The 26,332-nt window shown below is 37.9% G+C and overlaps 1 protein-coding gene across 1 annotated transcript in view; it reads right to left on the bottom strand.

The window, feature by feature from the left end:
* Positions 1-26,332, bottom strand: part of LOC150107472 (ATP-dependent 6-phosphofructokinase-like) — a 443,838-nt gene that overhangs the window by 65,964 nt on the left and 351,542 nt on the right. Inside the window, exons 15-16 of the mRNA XM_090391320.1 lie at positions 25,117-25,204; positions 13,787-13,939 (exon numbers count right to left, since the gene is read on the bottom strand). Coding sequence (XP_090247446.1) covers positions 13,787-13,939; positions 25,117-25,204 — 241 coding nt within the window. The remainder of the gene's footprint in view (positions 1-13,786; positions 13,940-25,116; positions 25,205-26,332) is intronic.

The following is a 26,332-nucleotide window of genomic DNA, read 5'->3' as shown; positions in this document are numbered from 1 at the left end:
TAGTGGTTATTCACCTGTCATGGGTAACAATTTTCATGGCTTTCACCACATTTTTATTTATACATGCAGAAATTGGCCTCCACAGCATGATTCATCCTCTAGGGACTCCCTACTCTCTTTAAATGTTTAAAACAACCAGCAGAACACCTGTGCACAGCTCAGACAGTCATCACTGTAAACTTTTTTTCTTAAGTCTTGATACACTTCTGTAGCAGTTTTTCCTAATGTACATTAATGTATGTCACCCAACTCGAAAGTTGCACTTTTGAGTTGGGTGACACAGTTGTTACACCTCTGAAGGACACCTAGACAGGAAACACTACATGAGAAGAGCTGATGTGTGTACAAGAAAGGATTGGGATGACCAAGGATGTGGGGAGATCTTACACAACTGATCTTCAGAAGTGTAAGATCAGTGATGACAGATGAGTGGTTAGGGCAGTGGGGCTATGGAGGAGTCATATCTGAGGAGAGGGGTTGGTGGGGTTTGCTATAGAACCAGAAATAAGCTAGCATGTATGTTTAGAAATGCCAGAAGTATTCAAAATAAAGAAAATGAAATTGTAGCATTAGTAGAGTATATTTGTCCAAACATTGTGGGAATAAGTGAGACATGGTTAAATTTTGGACATTCTGATAGGAATAAATAGATGGATATTATGTTTTTCTTGAGGATAGGCATGACAGAGGGGAGATGAGAGGAGTGCTGTTCATGGTAGCAGAGAAGTATTTCCAACTAAGGTGGAGATGAAAGGAATGAACAGTGGCAGTGGTTTTGAAGCAGTATGGTGCGAGGTGAAGATGAATAAGAATGAAATATCTAGTTGGGTGTTGCTATCGACCTGGTAATGTGGAGGAAATTTATAGGCAAATCAGTTTAGCTAACAAGGGAGGAGTGATCATTATGGAAGATTTTAATTATGGTAATATAAACTGGAATGAACAGAAAACATTAGGGAACAAAGATAATGAATTGATTTTTTGAGAGACAACTACCTTAGGCAGTACATAACAGAGTGTACATGGTGACCAAGGGTCTTGGATTTGATCATCTCATCAGAGGATGTTATTATAAATGAGATGTTAAATCTTCCTCCAATTTGTGAGAGTGACCACAAAGTGATTACTTGGGTGATTATGACAAGCTTAGGAGACAAGTTGCAGCTATATCATGGAATGGAATGGAATGAAGGTTAAAAAGAAAGGAAATCAATGCTGCTGAAATCAATCAAAGGAAATCAAGACCTGTTCAGAAACTCTCTGGCAGAGGCAATGTCTGAACGAAGAGATGAAGCATGCAATTTGGAAGAAGGAGGCATTATGGAGGCAGCATAAGATGAGTGGTAGTAACAGTCAGTTCCACAAGGAGTACAAAAAGCAAGTAAGAGAGGTAACTCACTTGGTAAGGAAAGCAAAAGTGCAGTATGAGCAGCAGTTAGTTAATAAAGGCAAAAGAAATCCCAGGGAGTTTTTTCGATATGTGGCTGGTAGAGGAAAGAATTATTATGAAGGATAATACTGATTGTGAAAATGTTAAAATGATAATTGCTGAGAGGATGTACTTGAGATACTAAATGAGCAATTCATAAAGATATTTCATCCTCATGAAAGTAACATCATGCAGAACTTCTTCAGAGCAGTGGGGAAGGAGGAGGAGCCGCTGATGGTAAGTGAGCAGGAAGTATATGAGGAATTGAGTAAACCTGATGTCAATAAAGCAATAGAACTTGATGGTATATCAGCACGTGTCTTCAAGAAATGTTCTAGGGGGTTAACAGTTTTAACTTACCTCTTTAACATCAGTCTTAAATTTTCTTAAGTTCCAAAGGAGTGGAAAGAGGATAAAACTGTTCCACTTCATAAAGTGGGAGAGGGGGATGATAAGACTAAGGCTTCAAATTACAGGCCAATCTGTTTGTCTGGAGTTGTGGTAAAGGTGTCAAAGAGGTTAGTGAGGACCAAGATTCAGAAATGGGTTGATTACAACAACATTCTCTTTGATGGACAGCATGGGTTTGCTATAGGAAATGTGTTTTATCAATCTACTTAATATAACAAGGTGACAGATGCATTGGACAAAGGGGGGTGCACACATTGGTATATTCAGATTTTGTTAAAGCCTTTGATAGACTGCCGCATAACCAGCTGGCAATTAACATCGGAGTGGAGATTGGCTATCTGATAAATATCAGCAAGTTGTAAATTTAAAAAAAAATATAAAAAATATTAAAAAATGTGAAGTCCTCAGCCTTTATATAAAAGTAGCCCAGGTGAAGATACTTTATGTGCAAACATTGTTTGCTTACACTTGGATAAAACTAAGAATATAATTCTTGGCATTTTTAATTTATAGTATAACCAAGTGAAAATGTGCATGGAGGAGTTATATCCGAGGATCCACTACTGTTTAATTTGTATATAAATGGCATTAGGAAGGGCTTGAATAGTGATATACAGTAGATTGCAGATGATGCAAAGTTGGGAAGAACTAGGTGAAGTACAATGGATGTTGATGACTTGCAAGTGGACTTGAAGAGACTTTCTGAATGGGCAAATGAATGAAACTACTAGTTCAATGTAGCAAAGTGTAAGGTTTTAAAGTCTGGGAAACACAGTAGAGTATGAGATTGGTAGAGGAGGTAAAAGAGATAAGAAATCTGGGGGTGTTGGTGATAAACACTTGAAATTTCAGGGAAATTTTGCTTAAATTGTGAGAAGAGCACAGCACACTATGTCGACGATGCAGAGAACACTGATATGTAGTAGTAAGAAAGCTATGATTCCACTGTGTAAGGCTTTGATGAGATGGCACATAGATTACTGTGCAGAGAGTTGGCCAGCTAATTTTCAAAAGGTTGAAGAAATCTTGGAAAGGATTCAGAGATGGACTAAGGTGGTTTCTTGGTTCTGGAATATAGAGTATGAAGGCAGATTGAGGGAATACAAGTTGCAGAATCTTGTGGATAAAAGGATGGGGAAGAGGAGGGATGGTCGAGACATATAAATTGGTAAGGGGTTATTACTGGATTAATGTGGATCAGATTTTCCACTAAATTGGTGGCGACAGGGAGAGAACAAGAGGCCATTCATGGAAACTGTATAAGGAGGGTGTATGAGAAGAGGGGTGAGAAGTAGGTTTTTTGCATGGAGAGATGTGGGTGTTTGAAATACACTGCCTGAAAGTATGCTAAATCTGAAGACAGTGAATGAATTCAAGTCATGGTATGATGAGGCTGTGTGTGTGTATGTGTGTGTGTGTGTGCAATGAAGGATCTCCCACGATGAGTTGTTGATTCCATGAATGACTGATAATAACTCCAAAATCCCTCATCTCATTAATTTCTTATAACATGATCCCATATAAAATATGACACAAAAAACCCCAGTGCTAAATAACTGCAATGTATATGTTATGAAACATATATTAACAAAGAAATATATGTTTAAACTTGATATGTAACGTACATTCACAACTATCAGTGAAATTTTGGTCAAATAAAGCATTAACAATAATAGATTACATGCTCAAAATGGGCACCTTGTCTTTAAAGACAGTTTCTGTAAGTGAAGAAGATTCTCTGTCATCTTGGAGAACAATTTTATCCCTAAGTTCATCAAGGTTAGAAGGTGGGTCATGGTGGAATATCCATTCCTTCAACATACTCCAAACAAAGGCACCAAGTGATGTGAGATCAGGAGATTGTGAAGGGTATAGTAATTCTGTTAACCTCGAAATTAGCCTCCCGGGGAAGTGTTGTGATAAATAGGCTCTGGAACCACATGATGTGTGACAGGCTGCTCCATCCTGTTAGAATACCTGTGCATGAAATGGAATTATTTTGCATGATGCATCTCATGTAATTCCTGGGTGAATGGAACAAACACATTCTCAATGTAGTGTTCACTATTCAAGGTCATGGTTGCACCACTCTATTTTAGTGAAGTAGGGTCAATTATGCCATGGCTGTAAACCGCACACCATGTGATGACCTTATTGTGAAGAGGTTTCTCTTGGACAAATTCAGTTCTCAAGAAACCTGTAGGTTTGTCTGTTTATATGACTGCTTAGATGGAAATGTGCTTTTTCCGAGAACCACACATTATGGAGGAAGGAGGGCTCTTCATAGACATTGGCCAGCACATTATTCCTGCAATCCTGCATAATTCATTACTGTTAAACACTGATCCATCTGTACAATGTACAAAAAGGCAAAAATCTTTTTAAGATTCTCTGTAGTGACCACCTCAGTATCCCAAGTTTTACTGATGTTCAGCATCGACTGCATTTTGGAGACTGTAACATGAACTTGTGGTCTCCCTGAATGACTTTTGCATTGCAGCAGAACAGTCCCGGTACGTTGGAACTTCTTGATTAAGACAATGATGACACTATTGATTGAGGCATGCTCACGGAAATGACGAACAAACTACTCACAAACATGTCATACATTTGTATTTTCTTTCAACATCACCACCATTGCTACAGCTAAATGTAATGGTATAGCCTCTACACATGCTCTTCTACAGTCGAATGGCATATCTCATAGTGAATGTACTGAAGGGGAATGTCAAAGTTCGGTACTCCCACCCTTGTGCCATAACATATAATATATTGTCGAAAATTTCATCATGCCATAGAGCATAACTTTACACTTACTAACATTGAATTGACAGCTATTATCATTTTCTCACACGTCCAGCCTATTCAGATAATTTTGTAAGTGCTATATATCAGATAGCATCTCTGATTATGCCTACCTATCTTTGCATCATCAGCAAACAATTAAACATCTCCTGTTAGGTCCTTCCCAATATTATTTGGGAAGGACCTTCACCTTAAATCTGGCAGATTCACACCCAACATGTATCACTTTCTCATAAGCCTCTCTGTCAGCCACCTGCTTATCCAAGTGAACAGTTTATATTCCATCCCATATTCTCCAGTTAATGCAACAGATTTTCACATAACACCCTGTCAAATGGCTTTGCAAAGTCTAACAGTATCAGTGTATTCATTCTCCTTATCCAACTCAGTTGCAATGTTGTTATAAAATGAGCAAACTGCTAAAACATGACCTCCCTTTAATAAATCTATACTGTTCTTTGCAAAACACACTCAGGAAAGATCAGGGATCTTTCCTGAGCTGAGACTCAAGTTAACCAAACATGTCAAGAGCCAAGCCATTTCAGCTGAAAACATTCCTTTAGAACATATGCTGATATCTCAGATGGCCCTATTGCTGAATTGATGCCCATGTTGCAACAGCTCTTGAACCTTACGTCTCTCTCTCTCTTCATCCAGTGTGGCACCACATTATGTTATATACACCTAGTTGAACCTAGTTGATAGATCATAGCAAAGTGAACACTCATTATTTGAATTATCACATCTGCTTCTGACCCAAGGGTACCATCTGCATTCACTAGTTATTCTTCCACATTCGTTTTTTCTTTTACTTGCAGCATAAAGATAAAATTCTTTTGGGTTTCGTTTAGCCTGCACAGCCAATTTCCTTTCATACTCCAAGTTAGCTTTCCATATAATACTCATAACTTTTCTGGTCTATGCTTTATATATTTCATAACTCCCCTCACTCTTATTCTCATGCTATTCCTTCCATATTATCTTCTTTTTCTTATGAATCCCTTAAATGTTAAGGTTGAACATCCATTTCATTCCCACCTTAATTGTTCTTCAAGCTCTGTCTTTAATCACCTTTAACGCTTTCCATGAAATGTTGATATCCTTCCAACTTTGTAGTTCTGTACGTTCAACAAGTATACATGGCACAACGTGGAGGGTGTGTTTGTGGAGAGACTGAACAGGAGACAAGAGAGAGAGGTATGGATATGTTGCAAGTGTCATATTCTCTTAGACTATGAGTTATCAGTAAATGCTAAACTGGCAGATGGAATGAAAGAGTGCATGATTGCAGGAGCAAATTATGCACCAAGGAATGAAAGCAAATCACACAAATAGAAGAACTACAGAAATGAAACAAAGTATAGCTGAAAAAACAAAAGCGAGTGACACTGTGGAAGCTAAGGAAAGTTGGAATGAGGAAGCAAAAACGAATGAGAGACTGACAGATAGTGTAATTGTCAGGATGCAAGACACGAAAAATGATTGATCAGTGGGAAGTGAAATGAAAAATATGCATAGTGAGATGAGAAGTTTTGTGGATAAGAATGGAAGTACAGAAGGTTAGGATGAAGGAAAGCAGAGAAAAAGAGGTGATGAATGAATTAAGAATAGCAATGTATGGAGATTCCATTATTTGAGGTGTGGTAAATAAGAGATTTAATAAGGTGTGTTTTCCAGGAGGGAAAATTATCAGGATAATTGATGCATTAGATAACAGAAGAAGACCATCAAGCGAGGTGGTGGTTGTTGGAACAAATGACCTGTTTGGCCATAAGGATCATGTAAGAAAGGATATCAGGAGATTGTTGCGGAGAGTGAAAGATAACAATGTGATTGGAAGGGTGGGTGGTGTGTCGCCTAGGCATGATAATGGTGAATTGAGATGAAGAGCAGGGATCATGAATGGTATGTTGACAGAGCTGTATGAGGAGAAGGGAGTGAAGTTTGTGAATGTGTGGGATGAATTCAAAGGAAAGACAGAAATGTACAGAAGTGATGGATTACATTTGAATGGATTTGGTGCGAGTCAGAGAGCAGAGGAAGTAAGAGGTGAAGCAAAGGATCAGGAGAGAGGAACTGGTGACACTGAAGAGATTGTAAATAAGAATAGTAGTACTACTGAGAGTGACAATGATAGAACGAGAATGCAAGATGAATAAGCAGACTCAGTATAAGGAAATGGCAATGGGATGGCCTGGGATGTACAGGATGTAGCTGAGTCTGAAAAGATGTTAACATAAGTTAAGTGGTGATAAAACCAATTGGGAATGGTTAGGCATGGGGAAATCACAACCTACAAGTGGCATGGACAGGACTGGTTATAGACCTAAAAGTGAATTGCTGTACAGCAATCCCTCTATTAGTGCACCTAATGTGTTCCTTAAAGCAGGTGCATTAATTGAAAATGCACATCAAATATAATAATCTATGGGAAAAAGTATAATTCATTCCTCAAATTTCTTTTCAGAACCTTAATTTTTTTATAAAAGAATTAAGGTATGTCTCAGGGCCTAGTTAAACGAAAACCATGAAGCTGAAACACAATAAAACATATTCAGAATATAAATATTATTATTCTATTTCTTAACAAAGAATTGAGCTAATGTAGTTTGGCAGGCATTTTGTTTATTTTTTTTCATACAACCGACGGTATGGCCCCTATTGCCTCTTCTGCAAATTTTACTGCTTTTCTCTCTTCATCAGGGTCAGTCTCTAAGCATTGCTGCTTAAAAACTTTGATTGTACAAAAAAATTCGATTGTACTAAAAATATTTTCAAATTGTTTCTGTGAAATCTCTTTTGGCTGGCTATCAGTGGTTAAATTTTCTTCACATTCTTCGGGATCTTCCCTCTGTGCATCTAAATTTAGCAGGTCGGAATCACTCAATTCTTCAGAATGAGATTTAATTAACTCTTGGACGTTATCAATGTCAATCTCATCAAAACCCAGTTTATGCCCGATGTTGATAATTTCCTCAACAACATTATCTATTTCATTTGAAAAGCTTCCAAAATCTTTTGCACAATGTGGAAGAATGTGCTTCCAAACAGCTCGCATATTGCCAGCAGTAATTTCATTCCAATATTGATGTCATCATATATGACATTAGTAGAATTATTCTACTAATGTCATATAATTCTCACCAGATGTTGCTTCTATTGCCTGTTTAAATGTTCTTCTCAGGTAGTATGCCTTAAAGGTTGCGATAATCCCCTGGTCCATAGATTGTATGAAAGAAGATGTATTTGGCGGCAAAAATTTGGAACATAGTATACATGGAAGTAGTGTAGCATGCCATTAAAAATAACTTTGTAAAATGTTTTAAATCGATAACTAAATTATTTTATTTTATTCTGGTGAGTGATTTTTTAAAATAGTTAGCCATAAAAATCTGTAACATTTATTTTTAAGATGTATATGGGTGCACTAATCGAATTTTACAGGTGCACTAACTGAATTTGGGTATCAAAAAAAAATGATGCACTAATCAAGGGATTACTGTATTTACAAATGCCAGAAGCATCAGAAATAAGGGAGACAAAATGGTTTTGTTGTTTGAGTTTACTCACACCCAAAATTATTGGAATAAGTGAAACATAGTTGGATAAGGATGATATCCTGATGAGAATAGAAATGGAAGGTATGATGTTTTCCATGAGGATACAAAGACAAGAAGGGAGGGAGCTGTTGATGATAACAGGCAAATTATGTCCAAACAAAGTGGAGATGTAAATAGTGGCAATGGTTTTGAATCAGTATGGTGAGGTGGACATTCACAGGAAGATGTTTAGTTGGATATTGCTGTAGGCCAGGGAATGTGGAGGGAAGTGATAAAGAAATGTATAAGGAACTTGAGTCAGTGAACAAGGGAAGAGTGATTATTATGAAGGCTTAAATTATGGTGGCATAGATTGAAATGAAGAGATAGCATTTGGGAATAAGGAAAATGAATTTCTCAAGTTCTTGAGAGACAAATATCTCAGACAATATGTAAAAGAGGACACACAAGGATTGAGAGTTTTAGATCTGATTGTTTCATCAGCAGATGTGATTCTGAGTGGGGTTTCACACTTTCCTCCAGTTGGTGAGAGCGATCATGAAGTCATTACCTGGATTGTGACTAGCTATATGAAGACTTATGTGAGGAAAGGATATATGTGGAATTACAAGGCTGGAGATTATGAAAAGCTTAGGAGAGAGCTTGAAACTATGGCACAGAATGAGGTGTGGTTGAAAGACTCAATTAACGTAGGTGTAAAATAGATGAATAAAGGGATTAATGAAATTTGGAAGAAGAGGATACTGTGGAGACAACACAAGATGAATAATGGTAGCAATCAACTGAATGAGGAGTATAAAATGTAGGCCAGGAAGGTGACTCAATTGGTAAGAACTGCAAAACTACAGTATGAGTAGAAATCAGCAAATCAGGCTAAGAAAAATGCTAGAGAGCATTTTTAGAGAGCATTTCGGATACGTGGTAAATATAAAGAAGAATGATTATGGTAAGATGATGTTAATGGATGAAAATGATAACATGGTAACTGCTGTAGAAAACATCATTCAGGTATCAGTGAATAATATATAAGGGTGTTTCATCTGCATCAGAGTGAAATAATGAAAAACTCAAGTGTATAGGACATAGGAGAGGATGGCTTAATCATGAAGGAGCAGAAGGTATATGAGGAAATAAATTGGCACAATCGTATCACCTTATTGACATCACCTTGATGTCAATAAGGTGATATGATTTGATTCCCTATCACCACATGTCTTAAAGGAATGTTCCAGCGAAATGACGGAATGTCTGTTTAAAAGTCTTACAACAGCACATGTTCCAAAAGAGTGGAAGGAGGGTTAAATTGCAACACTACATAAAGATGATGATAAGGCTGTGATCATAAATTATAGGCCAATCTGCATATTTGGAGTTGTGGTTAAGACAGTGGAGAGATTGGTGAGAACTAGGATACAGAAATAGGTTGATAACAGCAGTATTCTCTGTGGTTTTCAGCATGGGTTTGTTAAAGGGAGATCATGTTTTACCAACGTATGTATTATAACAAGGCAACAAATGTCTTCGACAAGAGAGAGAGAGAGAGAGAGAGAGGGAGGGAGGGATGCATATACATTGGTATACTTGGATTTTACAAAAGCTTTTGATAGACTGCCACACATGACAAGCTGTTAAATAAACTGAAAAAAATGGGATCAGATAACAGACTAGAGAGTTGGAGTGCCGACTGCTGGCTGTATTGGGGCCATTGTTGTTTAATTCGTATATCAATGATATCAGGATGAGTATAACTGGTGATATGCAACTATTTGCAGATGATGCAAAATTGGGAAGAGCGATCAGTCAAGCAGATGTTATAGCTTTACAGAATCTCTTGAATAGAATGTATGAATGGTCAGGAAAGTGGAACTGTCAGTTCAATGTTGCAAAGTGTAAAGTTTTAAGTTTTGAAACTTGGTAAGCAACAATGGAATGCAAAGTATACACTTGGCGGGAAAACTTTAAAGGAGGAGCAGATGAGAGATCTGGAAGTGGTGGTGGACAAGGACCTGAAATTCATGGGCTACATTGCACAAGTTGTGAAGTCGTCACATTGGATAGTGGCAATGATGAGGAAGACGCTGACGTACAGAAATTAAGAGGTCATGATTCCACTATATAAGGTCTGGATCAAGCCTCATATGGATTATTGTGCACAGATCCTCATCACCATGAAAACTGTGTTTTCATGGTGATGAGGATATGTTAGAAACAGTCTACAGAAAATTCACAAAGGTGGTCAGTGAGCTCTGGAATGTCAAGCACGAAGACAGATTGAAAGAATTTAAACTGCAAAGCCTTGTGAATAGGAGGAGGGGGGGGGGATATGATTGAGACATATAAGTTAGTCAGGAGTTTTTATCAGGTTGACATGGAAGAAATTTTTCATAGAATTAGAGACAGGTATACGGCAAGAGGTTATCCCTGGAAATAGTATAAGGAGGGTGTGAGTAGATGAGTGAGGAGAAGGTTCTTTGTATGGAGAGTGGTTGTTGAGTGGAATGCATTACTTGAGTATGTGTGTTGTAAATGTAGACCACATTGAATCAGTTTAAGACACGACTGAATGAACTTTGTGTGTAATAACATGTACCTCCCACGATGAATCTCTGATTCCATGGACCTGGTCCATGGAATAATGTAACCTGTCCTAATCGGAACATTCATATAGTTAACTAGGTACTTCTCAGGACAGTACAGCATGAGCACTGTCACTAACTAGTGACAAAAATGATCTCATTTTTGTCACTAGTTGTCTTAACTGAGACACCTTCTGATGCTATAGATCAAATCTAACACTCTTTGATCTTCTTTCACATGCTGTCGTGAGCTGCTGTCTCACAACAGCTCAATAAATTCTTCTTTATTCTTATCATGAGATTTCTCTTCTTTGTAATCAATGTTTGGATAATTTAAGTCACCCATAATGATTACTTGTTTAGTACCTATCAGGGTATTTTGATGCATTTCATTGTCCCTAGTAGCTGAACCAGGTCCTGGCAACATCCTATCACATATTTCATTCTATTAGCTTCAACTAGCCTTCAACTGCTGCTGGGACTTTATATTACTGTTAATGCTTTTTGTGAGTTTCTACCCTAAATGGACACAAATCAGATGATGTCATTAGCAGTAACCCTTCTTCTATTTCTTTTACCCTTCTTAAAAATATAACTTTACATATACATCTTTATCTTCTAAAGTGAACAATTAATCATTAACTTGTTAAGTAAGACATCTTTGCAACCTAAAGAAAAATATATTTAATATACAAGAAACATATACAACATAACATCGATATAATTTAACTATGTAAGCACCAATATATTTTTCAAATCACAATTTCAAACAGCATGAAAGACACTTTTCTATACAGCTTCCTTTCAATAATTATACACTCATGAGCAGTTGAATTAGAGATACCTGTCATGTTGACGAAATGGTGCTGTGGTTGCCCCTGCGAATGGAATAGTGCTACATGGCGTGTGACGGGGATGTCGTCAGACCTTGTACTGAACCGTCTGAATAATAGTCGAGCACAGAATGGGGAAGACTGAAGATCTCAGCGAATTCTATTTGCGGTCAGATAGTCGGAGCCAGATGTATGGGGCACTGTCTCCAAAGTCATGCAGACACTGGGCTTTTCATGGGCCACTGTATCAAGAGTGTACCATGAGTACATGGAATCGGGTAAAACCACAGCTGCCAGGGGAAACTGCTGTGGTGTACAATGTGTCGATGACAGGGAATGCTGTCGGCTAGCTCGGATGGTAACAGTGAATAGATGGGCCACCATGCTGCAGATCACTCACCAATTCAATGCTGGACAACAACGACATGTGAACAGCCACACCATTCTAACTAACCAGAAGCATCTCCTTGCTATGGGGTACAGAAGCCACCGCCCAACTAGGGTACCTCTGTTCACTACACATCACAAGGCACAACGATTAGCATGGGCACAGGAACACCGCCATTGGACCCTCGACGCATGGAAAAAGTCACCTGGACAGATGAGTCAAGGTACACATTGGTACATGCCGATGGCAGGGTATGAGTGCATAGCCAAGCACACGAAGTGATGGATCCCTCGTGCCAGCAGGGTACAGCTCAGGCCGGTGGTGGTAGTATCCTCGCATGTGGCTGTTCATGTGCCCATATGAGGTGATGAAATGGGTGTGATGAGAGAGTGATGAAATGGGTCCCCCTGGTACATCTACCATATTCCCTCACTGGCGAACGAGACAGGGATCTGCTGTCAGATCATGTGCACCCATTTCTGCACCTACAGCAAGACAATGCACAGGCCCACAACTCCCAAATTGTGGCCAAGTGGGTGGATGAACACTCCACAGACATGAGGATGCTTGGCCTGCCCCCTGACCTCAATCCTATTGAACACATCTAGGATTCTGTTGAGAGAGAGATATATACACACCCTGGATCCTGCTCCGACCAATTTCCGTGCATTGTGAGAGGCTATGCAGCGGTCATGGATCAGTTTGGCTGCCCAACACTTCCATTGCCATGCCGCATCGCCACCATCATCAAGGTGAAAGGGGGGGTACTATCTGCTACTAGGCAGGTATCTCTAATTCAACTGCTCATGAGTGTATAAGATAACAGTTATTATCATTTATGGACAAAAACCACTACAGTTTTAGCCTCCTCCTTTATTCTCTTGAATATACACAGGAGGAAAACTAAGAAACCAACTTATTTATTCATGTGGGGTTATCGCCTTTTTCTCAACCGTCTCTTAGAACTGGTTGAGCCCACCTAGTGAGGGATTAAGTATGTATTTTTTTATTGACTGTAAATCCGTGTGTGTTCATGGGCTGGTTTGCCTGTTCTGAGGGAAGAAAAGCCCGATTTTCCAGATGAAAAAACCCCCTACCTTCATATGAAATGTTCACATCTAAAAGATAAGGATATCATTTTGCCTCTTTACCAGGCCTTGATAAGTCCTCGCTTGGACTATTGTGCACAGGTCTGGTCTCCAGGTTTCCGTTGTGATTCTGATATAGCGGGGAGAGAGAGAGAGAGAGAGAGTGTGAAGGAGAACGTTAAAAATTATATCAGGATTGTGGAATACTGATTATAAAGACAGGTTGAGAATTTGTAGACTGCAGACACTAGCAAACAGGAGAAAGAGGGGTGATATGATTGAGACAAGCTTCTGAAAGGATCATACAGGTTTTCAGTTGATGGGATTTTTCAATTAATTGAGGGTGGGGAAAGGACAAGAGGGCATCCTTGGAAGCTGAGAATGAATGCCGATAAGAAGGGGGTGAGGATTAGTTTTTTTTTCTCTCATAGGGTGGCGCATGATTGGAATGGATTGCCATTGGATGTTGGGGGTGCAAGCAATGTGAATGAATTCAAGAATAAGTATGATGGCTGGTGCGTGTAGTATGTGGCCTCCCTCGATGAGTTCCTGACTCCCTGGAGGTCTCTCTTAATAATAATAATAATAATAATAATAAATAAATAAATAAATAAATAAATACACACAAAGATATGAAAGAGAAATGCAAAAAATAAAATATATCTTTAAATTAATAACATCAAAATGTAACTTTACCTCTGTAATTTCATTGAGTGCTGTATCAGTGCCAAGAGTAAAATCTGTGCCAGGCACGTTATTACTTATTGTTGCTGGAATGACACACATTGGTATGCAAAGTTCTGGAAATTTATGCCTGCTTTCTGCCATTTGCAAAACAGCATGATATGCCTAAGTGGGAGGGAAAAAAAAAAAAAAAATATATATATATATATATATATATGAAAAAAAAATATAGATTTAATGACTATAAAACCGAGATAACATATAAAGATTTTAATGATAAATACTACTAGTTTCGGCATATAGCAGCCTTCTTCAGGTATCTTCAAGGAATACTAATAAACATTGAATTATCTAAACAAACTGGAAATTACAGGTACAAATTGCCTCACATAATCGATACATAAAAACATTGTATTTTTTCAAGTTGTTCCAACTGGCGTGCCATTGTTTATTGCAATTGTGCGTGCAGGTTCACGTGAACGCCAATATTGAATAACTGCAGCATGGCTATCTGGGATGTTATAACTTAAATTGTTGTTTAAGTGGACCGGGTTCAGCAGGATTTCCCTTGATTCTACAATTTTCCTCTCAAACTCATCATCACAGCGAAAGATATTTTCTGATCTATTCCAGCAAACGGAGTGGCTTTGTTGGTCATCATTAGGATTATTTGAAAAAAGAACATGACTGGATAACGCAGTTGCATGAGATCTTTTGTAAGAGATGTCTCTCTTATGCTCTTCTATCCGTTGTTCAATAGATTTGTTTGTTTGCCCAAAGTATGGGATATTGCAATTGCACCACAATTTATATACTCCAGGGTACTTAAGGTTGTGATGAGTAAGTTTTGGATGGCTGATTAGAGAACGGATTTTAGGAAGTGTGGTGAAGAAGGTTCTGATATTATATTTTTTAAGGACTTTAGCTATTTTTTTGGAGACTGTGCTAATTGTGGAAGGAATTGATTCACCTACATATAAACTTTCAAAATATTTAGCAAAGTACCTCAAGTGTTTCTCCAATAAATCTTCATCTTTCATCAAAAACACCACAGATTTTGTTTCTCATATTAAAGATATTCCCATCGATGAAAATGACATTCTAGCTAGTTTTGACATTATATCTTTATTTACTAACGTTCCTACGGACGAGGTACTTACATTACTACAGGACAAATTATCCAAAAAAATGTTCACTTTATTAAAACATTGCATTCATTCTGGTTACTTCAGATATCAGGACTCCATTTACCAACAAAAACAAGGCCTGGCAATGGGCAATCCTTTGTCCCCAGTGCTAGCTAACGTCTTCCTTGAAGATTTTGAAAAGAAAGCCATATCTTCCTTCTCATTTAAACCAAAAGTTTGGAAAAGATATGTTGATGATATATTCATTATTTGGAATCACGGGCACACATCTCTCACAGATTTTCTTCGTCATCTAAACATCCAACATCCTAATATAAAATTTACTGCTGATCTAGAAAATAATAACTCCTTACCTTTCTTGGATGTTATGCTTACACGATGCTCTGAAAGATTAAAAATCTCTATGTACAAAAAACCTACGCATACCAATAGATATCTGCATAATCTTTCTCATCATTTTCCACCACAAAAACTTGGAACTATATCTACCTTAGGACACAGAGCACGTTCTCTCTTAAATGAACAAGATGAACTACAAAAAGAAATGAATCACCTCACTCTTATTTTTAAACAAAATGGATACTCTGAAAAAACAATTAAGAAATTTCTTCTGGATCCTCCTAGGCAGTGCACAACAGAGACTATTAATTTTAAAGGTAGCATCTCCATTCCATACATTAGCAGTCTCCAAAAAATAGCTAAAGTCCTTAAAAAATATAATATCAGAACCTTCTTCACCACACTTCCTAAAATCCGTTCTCTAATCAGCCATCCAAAACCTACTCATCACAACCTTAAGTACCCTGGAGTATATAAATTGTGGTGCAATTGCAATATCCCATACTTTGGGCAAACAAACAAATCTATTGAACAACGGATAGAAGAGCATAAGAGAGACATCTCTTACAAAAGATCTCATGCAACTGCGTTATCCAGTCATGTTCTTTTTTCAAATAATCCTAATGATGACCAACAAAGCCACTCCGTTTGCTGGAATAGATCAGAAAATATCTTTCGCTGTGATGATGAGTTTGAGAGGAAAATTGTAGAATCAAGGGAAATCCTGCTGAACCCGGTCCACTTAAACAACAATTTAAGTTATAACATCCCAGATAGCCATGCTGCAGTTATTCAATATTGGCGTTCACGTGAACCTGCACGCACAATTGCAATAAACAATGGCACGCCAGTTGGAACAACTTGAAAAAATACAATGTTTTTATGTATCGATTATGTGAGGCAATTTGTACCTGTAATTTCCAGTTTGTTTAGATAATTCAATGTTTATTAGTATTCCTTTATAAATACCTGAAGAAGGCTGCTATATGCCGAAACTAGTAGTATTTATCATTAAAATCTTTATATGTTATCTCGGTTTTATAGTCATTAAATCTATATTTTTTTTTTTTCAAATGTACAACAACCGAGTAAAAGCTGATCACCACACACATATATATATATATATGCACATACATATATGATGATTTAACCATTTAGTCATGTCCAACCCTTGGTAACTTTGTAGGTATGTGTTTCTTGCCACAAAGTGTTCTGGTGATATTATTTTTTTAGGGTAGTTCACCATTGCTTTTCCCCCCAACCTCCCATATTTTATCCTTGCTTGGAACCTGTATATAACTGGCAAATGAGTCATATGGCTGGCTGTAAGTATTCATGGCTGTAAATCCATGTGTGTTCATGGGGGGGGGGGAATAAAAAACCCTACACCTCTGTATGAGATCAGCTAACTCACCTTTAGTTGAAAGAGACCAGATAAAGGTTCCTCACATTGTGGATGAGAATCGAACCCAAGTCTTTCTGACCAAAGGGCTTCGTCTATACTGACTGAACTAAGGAGGCTCATATTATACCAAGTATATATTTGGTTTAATCCTTTATCCAAGTAAGCAAACAAAGTTTGCACCTGAAGTATTTTCAGGAAGAGAAGTTTAATAATAAGGTATTGACACCATTTGGCAACTGGTATATGGTGATATGACTTCTGCATTACTTCCACCTTAGGATCACCACCTCTGGGTCTGGCTCCCACTGATGAGACCTCAATAAAGGTCGAAACCGGCCTGGGTAGCGGCCCTTCCCTTAATGCATAGCATTATACATGTCTGCAAGGAGATGTGCTTTGCATTATGGGAGATACTGAGGCAAGTGATCAGAGCTTATTCCAACTTTACCACGTGTTGCCCCAGTTCTGAAAAAACTTCAGGTGCAAACTTTGTTTGCTTACACTTGGATAAAGGATTTAAACCAAATTGGTAGCATAGCCAAGTGAAAAAACTTTCATCAATTAAGGAGGCTCATATAAGTATATATCAGGGACAAATATTCCGGGTGTGCTAAGTATGTGGTTCACATCCATGAAATATCAATACGTGCATCACTGATATTATATTTTTGCATTTATTCCCATTAAAAATCCCTCTCATTGTTTCCTGGCTTCATGCGATTCCTAAAATTAAATATAACATACTAATGCTTCAAGAAGAGGACACTTTTCAATGCATAAACATAGCATCACATTTGCATTAATAGCCTGAGTCTGTGTGTTCAAAATACATACACCTTTCAGCCCTTTAATCAGATGTACAGACTCTGCAGCAGGTCAAATTCTTAGCGTTCCAGTGATTTTAAACTGATCAGAAGGCAAGGCAAGTTGAGTGATGAGACAACAGCATCTAGAAATCAGTGGCTGTTGATTGGTGATTGTGTCAACCAATCCAACCGAATGTCGTCATTTGTCATGAGTTACTGTTTTTGTTTTCTGAGTTTCATCTGTTTTGTGTCAGTGAAGTGTGAACTGACATGGTAGTCAAATTTTTATATATACTATAGACAAGTTTTTAATATACCATTTTCCATAAATTTATAACAAAAACTGCAAAAACTGAGTACATGAGACACTTCTCTATTTCACAATACAATGCAGTAGAATGGATTACTAGATGTAAAGTGTGGTCAAGAATTTTTGTTGGCCTTGTTTATTATTCTTCAGAGAGAAAAGCATTTGGAATAGGCATGGATATTCTAATCTTAATAATTTAACAGCAGTAGTGCAAAAACATAAGAGCTCCCACTCACATGTTCAGTCATTTTTAAATCTTAAGACCAGTCTTTGTCTTAAGAGAATGCTAGATCTAGTAACTGCATCAGAGAATTTGTCTATAACCAATATGACCAAGTTGCCACAAATTGGTGAGAGTGATCATATGGTGTTGACCTGGGAAGTGGCTAAATGTATGGAATTTTTGGTTAAGAAGGGGCATATAGAATTACAGGACAATGATCCAAACAATCTCCTAAGCGTGTATCACCGTAGTAATGAGCCTCTGTAGCTCAGTCAGTATAGACAAAGCCCTCTGGTCGGAGCTACCTGGGTTCGATTCCCATCTGTGACACGAGGAACCTTTATCTGGTCTCTTTTGACCAAAGGCTAGTTAGCTGATCTCATATGGAGGTAGGGGTTATTTTCCACCCGGAAACTCTGGTTCTTCGTCTCCCAGAACAGCAAACCAGCCTTGTGAACACACACGGATTACGGTCAGGAATACTTAAGAAACAGTCCCTCCCAGCCACAGGCCTTATTTGTCAGCTATACCGGTCCTGAGCCCAGATAAAATAGAGGGGGGGGGAATTGTGATGGTGCCATACCTTCCCTGTAAAAGGGGCTCATGGCTGTTGCATCATCATACGAAATAAAAATTAAAAAAAAAAAAAACCTGTAGTGATACAAGCTTAGGATATTGCTTAGATCAGTGCCATGGTATGTGAAACTGCAGGGGCTGGATGTTTAGAGTGCATGGTAAGTGGTAAATGAGTGTTTGAGGGAAGTAATGCCTGACTGCATACCTAGAATCAGGAGGTAAATCAAGTAGGAGTTAAATGGATGAATATCACCATTAAGCTGGAGGTACAAAGAAAGAAAAAACTGTGGAGGGAATTCAAGGAGAAAGGTGACCAGCTGGCACATGAGCAGTACAAAGCACAGGCCAGAAGGGTAACCCAGTGTGGTAAGGAAGGCGAAAGCAGAGTGTGAAAGGAAATTAGCAGTACAAATCAAAATAATCCCAAACAGTTCTTTCGATATAAGTAAAAAGAAGGATGTTTATGACAAAATGATTTTAATGAATTTCAATGGTAGGGAGGTAACTGAATCAATTGAAATAATAGAATTACTAAGTGAACACTTTGCAAGAGTATATCATCCAGGTGGAAATATTGCAGTAATGAGAGAGGCAAAGAATTATGTGGGAACTGGGTAAATGAAATGGAGGTGCATAGCATATTACAGAACCCTCAATGTGAATACAGCTATGGGATTAGATGGTACACCAGCTCGAGTTTTATGTAAAGGTGCTAGGGAACGGTCAGTGCTTTTGACTACATTGTTTAATCTAAGTCTCAGCTCTGGGTTAGTCCCAAGGGGGGTAAAATAGTTCCATTGCATAAAGGAGGCTACAAGACTGATGTAGCGAATTACTGACCAATCAGCATATCTATATATATCATAATGTATACAGGGGATACAGGCCAAAATGACAAAATATATTGTTAGTTGCTGCTATAGACCGGAGGATCCACAGGAAGACATGGATGCCATGCATCATCAGATTAACAAAATGATTGTATACCAAGCAATTATTGGGGAACTTCAACTATGAAAGACACAGACTGGAGAGAGGAAAGGGACATGGCAAGATGGAAGAGAAAGTTACTAAGGGATAATTACCTAAAAAAGCATGTTATGAAGAGGATCAGGAGTTTGAAAGTGCTAGATCTGGTAAGAGTACCAAAAGATGTATCTCTAACCGAAGTAGATGCTACTTCCAATTGGAGAAAGTGACTATGCAGTCTTGCTTTGGGAGGTTGTAAGTATGTGGAATTATCTGTCAAGAAAAGGTTTATATTGAGCTATAAAAACTGGTAATTATGACATACTTAAGAGTCAACTTGAAGGACTGCCATAGCCTAAGATGGTACAAGGAAAGATAGTCAGTAGTGCATGGGAAGAAGTCAGGAATTGTTTGAGAGAAGCAGTACCAGACTGCATGCTACCTGTGGTCAAGAAGATAAACCAAGTGGGGATTAAGTGGATGAGTAGAGATATCAAGCAAGAGCTAAAAAAAGAGGAAATATGTAGAAAAAGGTAATCAGCATATGCATGACTAATGCAAAGTGCAAGCAAGAAGAGTGACTAGTATGGTAGTAAAAGCTAAATCAGATTGTAAGAGAAAATTAGCTAAGCAGGCCAAAATAAATCTAAGAGTTTTTTTTACTATGTAGTGGGTAAGAGGAAGAATGACCAATGCTGATGGAAGGAAGGAAACAGAAGCAGACAAAATAGTTGGATTCCTAAATGATAACTCTGAAAAGATCTATCATCCAGATGTCGAGATTCTGCAGATTTTGACTCCTAGAGAATTCAGGTGGAGAGAAAACAGGAAGTGTTCAGCATACTGAAAAATATCAAAGTGATATTTACAACAGTGGAACTAGCTCTCATGTCAGCCCATGTGCTACACAAATGTGCAAGTGAATTGGCAGTGCCTCTGATGAAGTTGTTTAATATGTCTTGGAGCTTGAAAGGTTCCAAGGGAGTGGAAGCATAAGATGGCTCCATTACATAAAGGTGACTCCTAGACAGAAGTATAGACTAATTAATATCTCAGGAGTGATGGTTAAGTTATTGGAAAAGATGTAATATCCAGCAATGGGTAGATAGAATGCAATAATCTACAGTGGGCAGTTCTGGTTTGAAAAGTAGGTCATGCCTTTAATTTACTTACATTTTATAACAGAGTTAAAGCAGAGTTAGATAAGGAAATTGATACACCATGATACTGCTAGACTTTGCAAATGCATTTGACAGAATATCACACTGAAAACTATTACATAAGGTGGAGCAAATAAGAATGGATATGAAGCTGTTGCATGGATTGGGGGGAGGGAGCTGAGACATCAGAGAGCTTAAGCGTATGGTGGAGTGAAATGAGGGTGACCAATGGAGTGCCTCTAGGTTCTTACTAGGGCCATTACTATTTAATTTCTATATTAATGATATAGGGATCAATTTAAGAGGTGGATATTCAGCTGTTTGCTGATGATGCAAAACTGGGGAGATGACGGTTGATAAATCATCTTGAAAGATGATTTAAATAAACTGGCATTGTGAGTGAAGGATAATGTTGCAAAATGTAAGGTTATTCACTTCAAGTTGAAAAGGCAACATACTATGTATCACATTGATTGTACTGGATTGCAAGAAAATGATGAGGCTAAGCACATTTTTGGGTAATGGTGGACAGATAGTTGAAGTTTAGATGGAACATTGCAAAATTTGGCAAAATAGTGCATAGGATTATTTGGATGCTGAAAAACATGCTAACAAACAAATTAGGTGAAGATGCAGCTGAATCATAGCCTTATTATTCCTCATTATAAGGCTATGATTCAGCTGCATCTTCACTACTGTGTGCAGATTTGATCATTTGAATTTATTCGAGGATGGGAGGTGGTGAAGAGGATTCAGAGATGAGTGACCAAGCTGTGAGAGGTGGTGGAATACTCTCTGTTAGGATAGACTGAAGATTGTAGGTTGCAGAGGCTAGTTAACAGGCAGAGAGGGGGTCATGATAGAGACTCCTAAGTTGCTAAAGGGATTTTAAAAGATTGACACAAAAGAAAATTTTCAGTACATTACGAGTATTAAGAGAACAAGGGGGTCACCCCTGGAAGTTGTGTAGAAGTGTGGTGACTAAAAGTGTCCAGACTAGATTTTTTGCTTGGGGCAATTGAATGAAATGGTTTACCAGAGGTAGTTGTGAGTGCCTGGATGGTGAATAAGTTCACAGAGAGATATGATAGGTATTGTTTAAATAATTAGATTAGCATGGATTTCCAATGATGTGTCTTGACTCTACAGAGACACTCATATAATAATAATAATAATAATTAGTGGTTGGAGAGTTACTGAATTTTATTTTATATTATTATTTTAATGACCATATAGATGGAAAAATGCCTTGATAAATTACAAAAATTGGTAAACACACTACAAAATAAAACAAACACATGAGACTGGATAAAAAACAACAACATCAAGACTGACTATTTCTATGGTACATGGTGAATGAAGTATATGCATAACTGTCTCGAGAAATCACCGTCTCTGTAAATAAGGTCACATCTTACTCAATGTACACTTTCAAACAATGCTCATCAGTATTGGCACTACTCAACAGTTTATGAAGCCTAAGAAATGGGAGTACAATCTGTGAAAAAATTGGTATGATGGTATCTGAAACAAGGATTAATATGTATAGCATTGAGGCAGCAAATATGCAGAAACCTAGGTAATGTAATTATTTTCTTTGATCACAAAGATTGTTAGTACGTTCAATAAGGTCAAATCACTAATATTTATACAGTGGTATTCATAAGTCAAAATGCTCGTATCTCAAATCAATTTTCCCCATTGAAATTAATTAAAATGAGATTAATTCGTACCAGCCACCCAAAAACCACTCCAATTTTTTTATAATAATGTATTTATAATGAACAAATATTGTATACAAACAAAATAAAACCAAATACTGTACATACATACATGTAAAAGAGAATCTAAAGAAATAAACAGATGTTGGCAGAGCCAATTAGCGTATGGTATTAATTTTTTCTTTCATTTCACTTTTTCTTAACTTAATTTTCTTCTTCACTAGTTTTTTTCTTTTTTGCCATGCTTTCGTCACCTTCATCTGCAGGGCATTTCAATAAAAAAAAGGGAGGAAGAAACAAAGCTCCTGTCCAGGAGCTTTGTTTCTTCCTCCCTTTTAGAATGTTTCTGAAATGAGGCAAGTGTCATTAAATAGCGCCACTGCACAACCAGTTGCAACTTTTTCAGGGTGTTTCTTTTCAATAAAGTCCGAAACTTTTTCCCACATTGCCAACACTTTCTTTATCTCACTTGAAGAGATAATCTCTTCTGCAGTTGTACCAATCTCCTGCAGAACCTCCGTATGTTGTTGCGTGTGTAGGTCCGTCAACTCCTCTGTCGTCAGTTCCTCAGAATGTGAGGCGACAAGGTCTTCAATGTCTCCCTCATCCACCTCCAGGCCCATGGACTTTCAGAGGGACACAATCTCCTCCAGCACTTCCTGTTCAGATCTAAATCCTTCAAAGTCCCTTCAGCCACAGCCTCAAGAAACAGCTTTTTCCATGCAGAGGTCAAGGTCCTTTTTGTAACACCCTGCCAGGCCATATCAATGATTTTGAGGCATATGACAATGTTGTAGTGGTCCTTCCAGAACTCTCGAAGGGTGAGGTTTGTGCTCTCCGTAACCTCAAAGCAGCGTCGGAACATATGTTTGGTAAAAAGTTTCTTGAAATTGGAGATTCCTGTTGGTCCATAGGCTGTAGGATAGGGGTGGCGTTAGGTGGAAAGTAGAAAACCTTTATAAAGCTGAACTCCTCGAGGATGTTGTCCTCAAGGTTTGGTGGGTGGGCAGGAGCATTGTGAAGGACAAGAAGGGCTTGCAGGGGTAAGTCATTGATGGCAGGACCAAAGACCAAGTTGATCCACTGCACAAAAAACTGCCTGGTGACCCACGCCTTTGGGTTTGCCCTCCACATAACCTGCAGTTTTTCTTTTAAAACCTTATGTGTCTTGAAGGCTCTGGGGTTTTCTGAGTGGTATACGAGCAGCGGCTTGATCTTGCAATCGCCACTCGCATTCACAGTGCGAGGGTCAACCTATCCTTCATGAACTTGTGACCTGGCATCTTCTTTTCTTCTGCCGTTATGTAAGTTTTGCTTGGCATCTTCTTCCAGAAGAGCCCTGTCTCGTCACAGTTGAAAACTTGTTTGGGGATCTATCCTCAGCTTTTACAAATTCTAAGGCAGCTGAGGAATTTTTACAAATTCCTCAGCTGCCTTAGAATCAGAGCTCGCTGCCTCACCATGTCTGACAACGGAGTGAATGCCGGTCCTTTTTCGGAAATTTTTGAACCACCCACGACTGGCTTTGAACTGCTCTTGTGAAGCCTCCTGTGCTGAAGCATCTGGGGTCTCTGCTGCAGCAAATCTGCATAATTGGCTTGTGCCGTCTCGCAAATTATAGTCTCAGTCATAGTGTCTCCTGCAAGCTGCTTCCCTGTCAACCAAAAAATCAGCAGGTTCTCCATCTTTTCATGAACAGAGTTGCGTAGCTTTGAAATAATTTTAACACCCTTAGCTGGAGTTATAGCCTTTATCGAGTCCTTCTGCTTCAAAATAATACATATCGTAGAAGTAGTGCGATCGTACTGCGTTGCCAAGTCTATTACTCTTACGCCTTGCTCATGTTTGTCTATTATCTCACACTTTAATTCCATGGATATCACCTTTTTCCTTTTCTCACCACTGTTCTTTACACTCACCTTCTTTGGACTCATGGTTATACGAAAAAAATTAGTTAAATAACTGTACATACAAAAAAAAAAAAAAACACAAAATTAAAACTCAACATGACAGAAATGCTTCTGCGGTGAGGCAAACGTGAACTGAACGACACGCAAAACTGGGGAATCTGAGCAGAGTGGTGGTTGTGATGTCACCGAAGTAGGCTCGTATCTCAAGGCAAAAAATCGACCTAGTGATGGCTCGTATCTCAAAAAACTCGTACGTTAGGGCACTCTTATCTCAAGGTACCACTGTATTTGGAAATTCTCTCTACAATGACTATCTCATGAATAAAAACTCATTACAGCTGTACAATATGGCACACACAGTCCATCTTATGCAGATATTTTTGGCCAAATTAGTGTCTAACAATGCAATACTTCCTATACTTGCCAGATGTGACTTTTTTTATTTTATCAATCAAATTAAATGAACCTAAATATAAGAGATTTTATGACAGTAGCACAATTAAACAAACTGCACAGGAAATTTTAAAAATACCATAATTTTAAATGCTTCTGAAATGGATAGGAATTGAATACGGTCATGCACATTCAACTCTCCTTTAAAGGATATCTACCTCAAATTTACTTTCAAGGGGATTTATCTCAATCTAAATATATTTTCAAAACTTTAGGTCTTTTCCTTTATTTTTTTATTTAATTAATATTTTGAACAGATCTTTTATAAGAATTAAAGAAAATAAAATCAATTAGAAACGTGCTAAAATTAGTACTTGCAGACCTCAAATCCACCAACAACAAGAAGAGCCTGGATTTTGAACTTTTTTAATTGAACTGCAACCTTTTCCATGTGTAGTTCTGGTAATGTTCTGGTAGAGAAAAAGGAAAAAAAAAAAAAAAAAAAACATATGGTAATTTTAACAAGCTTCAATTATAAATTGCAATATTTTAACAATTACTCAAGGCCTAGTATCTGAAACTTGTCAAATGAGATTTACATCCATAGAATTTACAATGGCTGAGTTTGCTAGAGTTATTTCAAAAATAATATCCATTTTGTTACATCAAATAAGGATTTTTCACAAGCAGGAAAACACTTATAAGGCATTTGTTTAATATGGTATGGATCTTAAATGCCTATTATCCATTATATTTTTCTTGAATAGGAAAAAATAATCATCTTAGGATAACAATTAACTAAATTTTATTATGTTAATCCCAGATATAAAAGGTCACAAAACCTATAACACTATTATGCCATGGGTGAGCAAGTGATTAAGGAGATATGTAGCCTATTATGTTTCTTAAAGAGTGGGAGGTTCTACTCGGTGGAAAAAATAGTATGAGGTGATTATTCAACAGAATAGAGATGGATAGAATGAAGGATGCTGATGAGATGTTATTACGGTGTGCTCAGAGCTGGACAGTATATGGTGTTGCCCAGTGGCTGCTCTAGTTTCTTACCTCATTAGAAGAAAGGAGGAATGGTAGCAGCCAATTCAGAAGAGCAATATCCATAAAAGAATCTATAAAAAGGCACAGAGCTGAAATAAAGTGCCTATGATAAAGTAACTAAAGGAAATCTGTGAGGGGAGGGTTGTCTACTAAGTGGATTGCCCTCTTCTGAATATCGTCAAGAATTCTTAGAGATCTGTTGGATACTCCACCCCAAATGTGGGAACAGTACTCCAAAGTTGAACAGATCTGAGACTTGTAGACTTGAGAGGAAGAGAAGTATTGTTTAGAACAGAAAAGAACACCAAGTTTTTTAGAGGCTAAGGAGGCTACGTTAGTGCCAGGATAAACTGGATGTGACAGTCAACCCAAGAAGAGAAAAGTTGATCTTGAAAGGAAACTAGAACATCATGAAAAGTGAGGGGGGGGGGAATGAGGTAGGATTTTTCTTGCAGGTAATGAGAGACACTTGGGTTTTTTGGCATTGAAATTTACTAACTTATCTTCCCCCCATTTCAGGATGTTGAGGAAGTTGCCAGTGT

The sequence above is a fragment of the Typopeltis vanoorti genome, chromosome 4 (genome assembly GCF_054136105.1).
Source record: "Typopeltis vanoorti isolate ZY-2024b chromosome 4, IOZ_Tvanoo_1.0, whole genome shotgun sequence".
NCBI lineage: Eukaryota > Metazoa > Arthropoda > Arachnida > Uropygi > Thelyphonidae > Typopeltis > Typopeltis vanoorti.
This window is presented reverse-complemented; position numbering and strand designations above follow the sequence as displayed.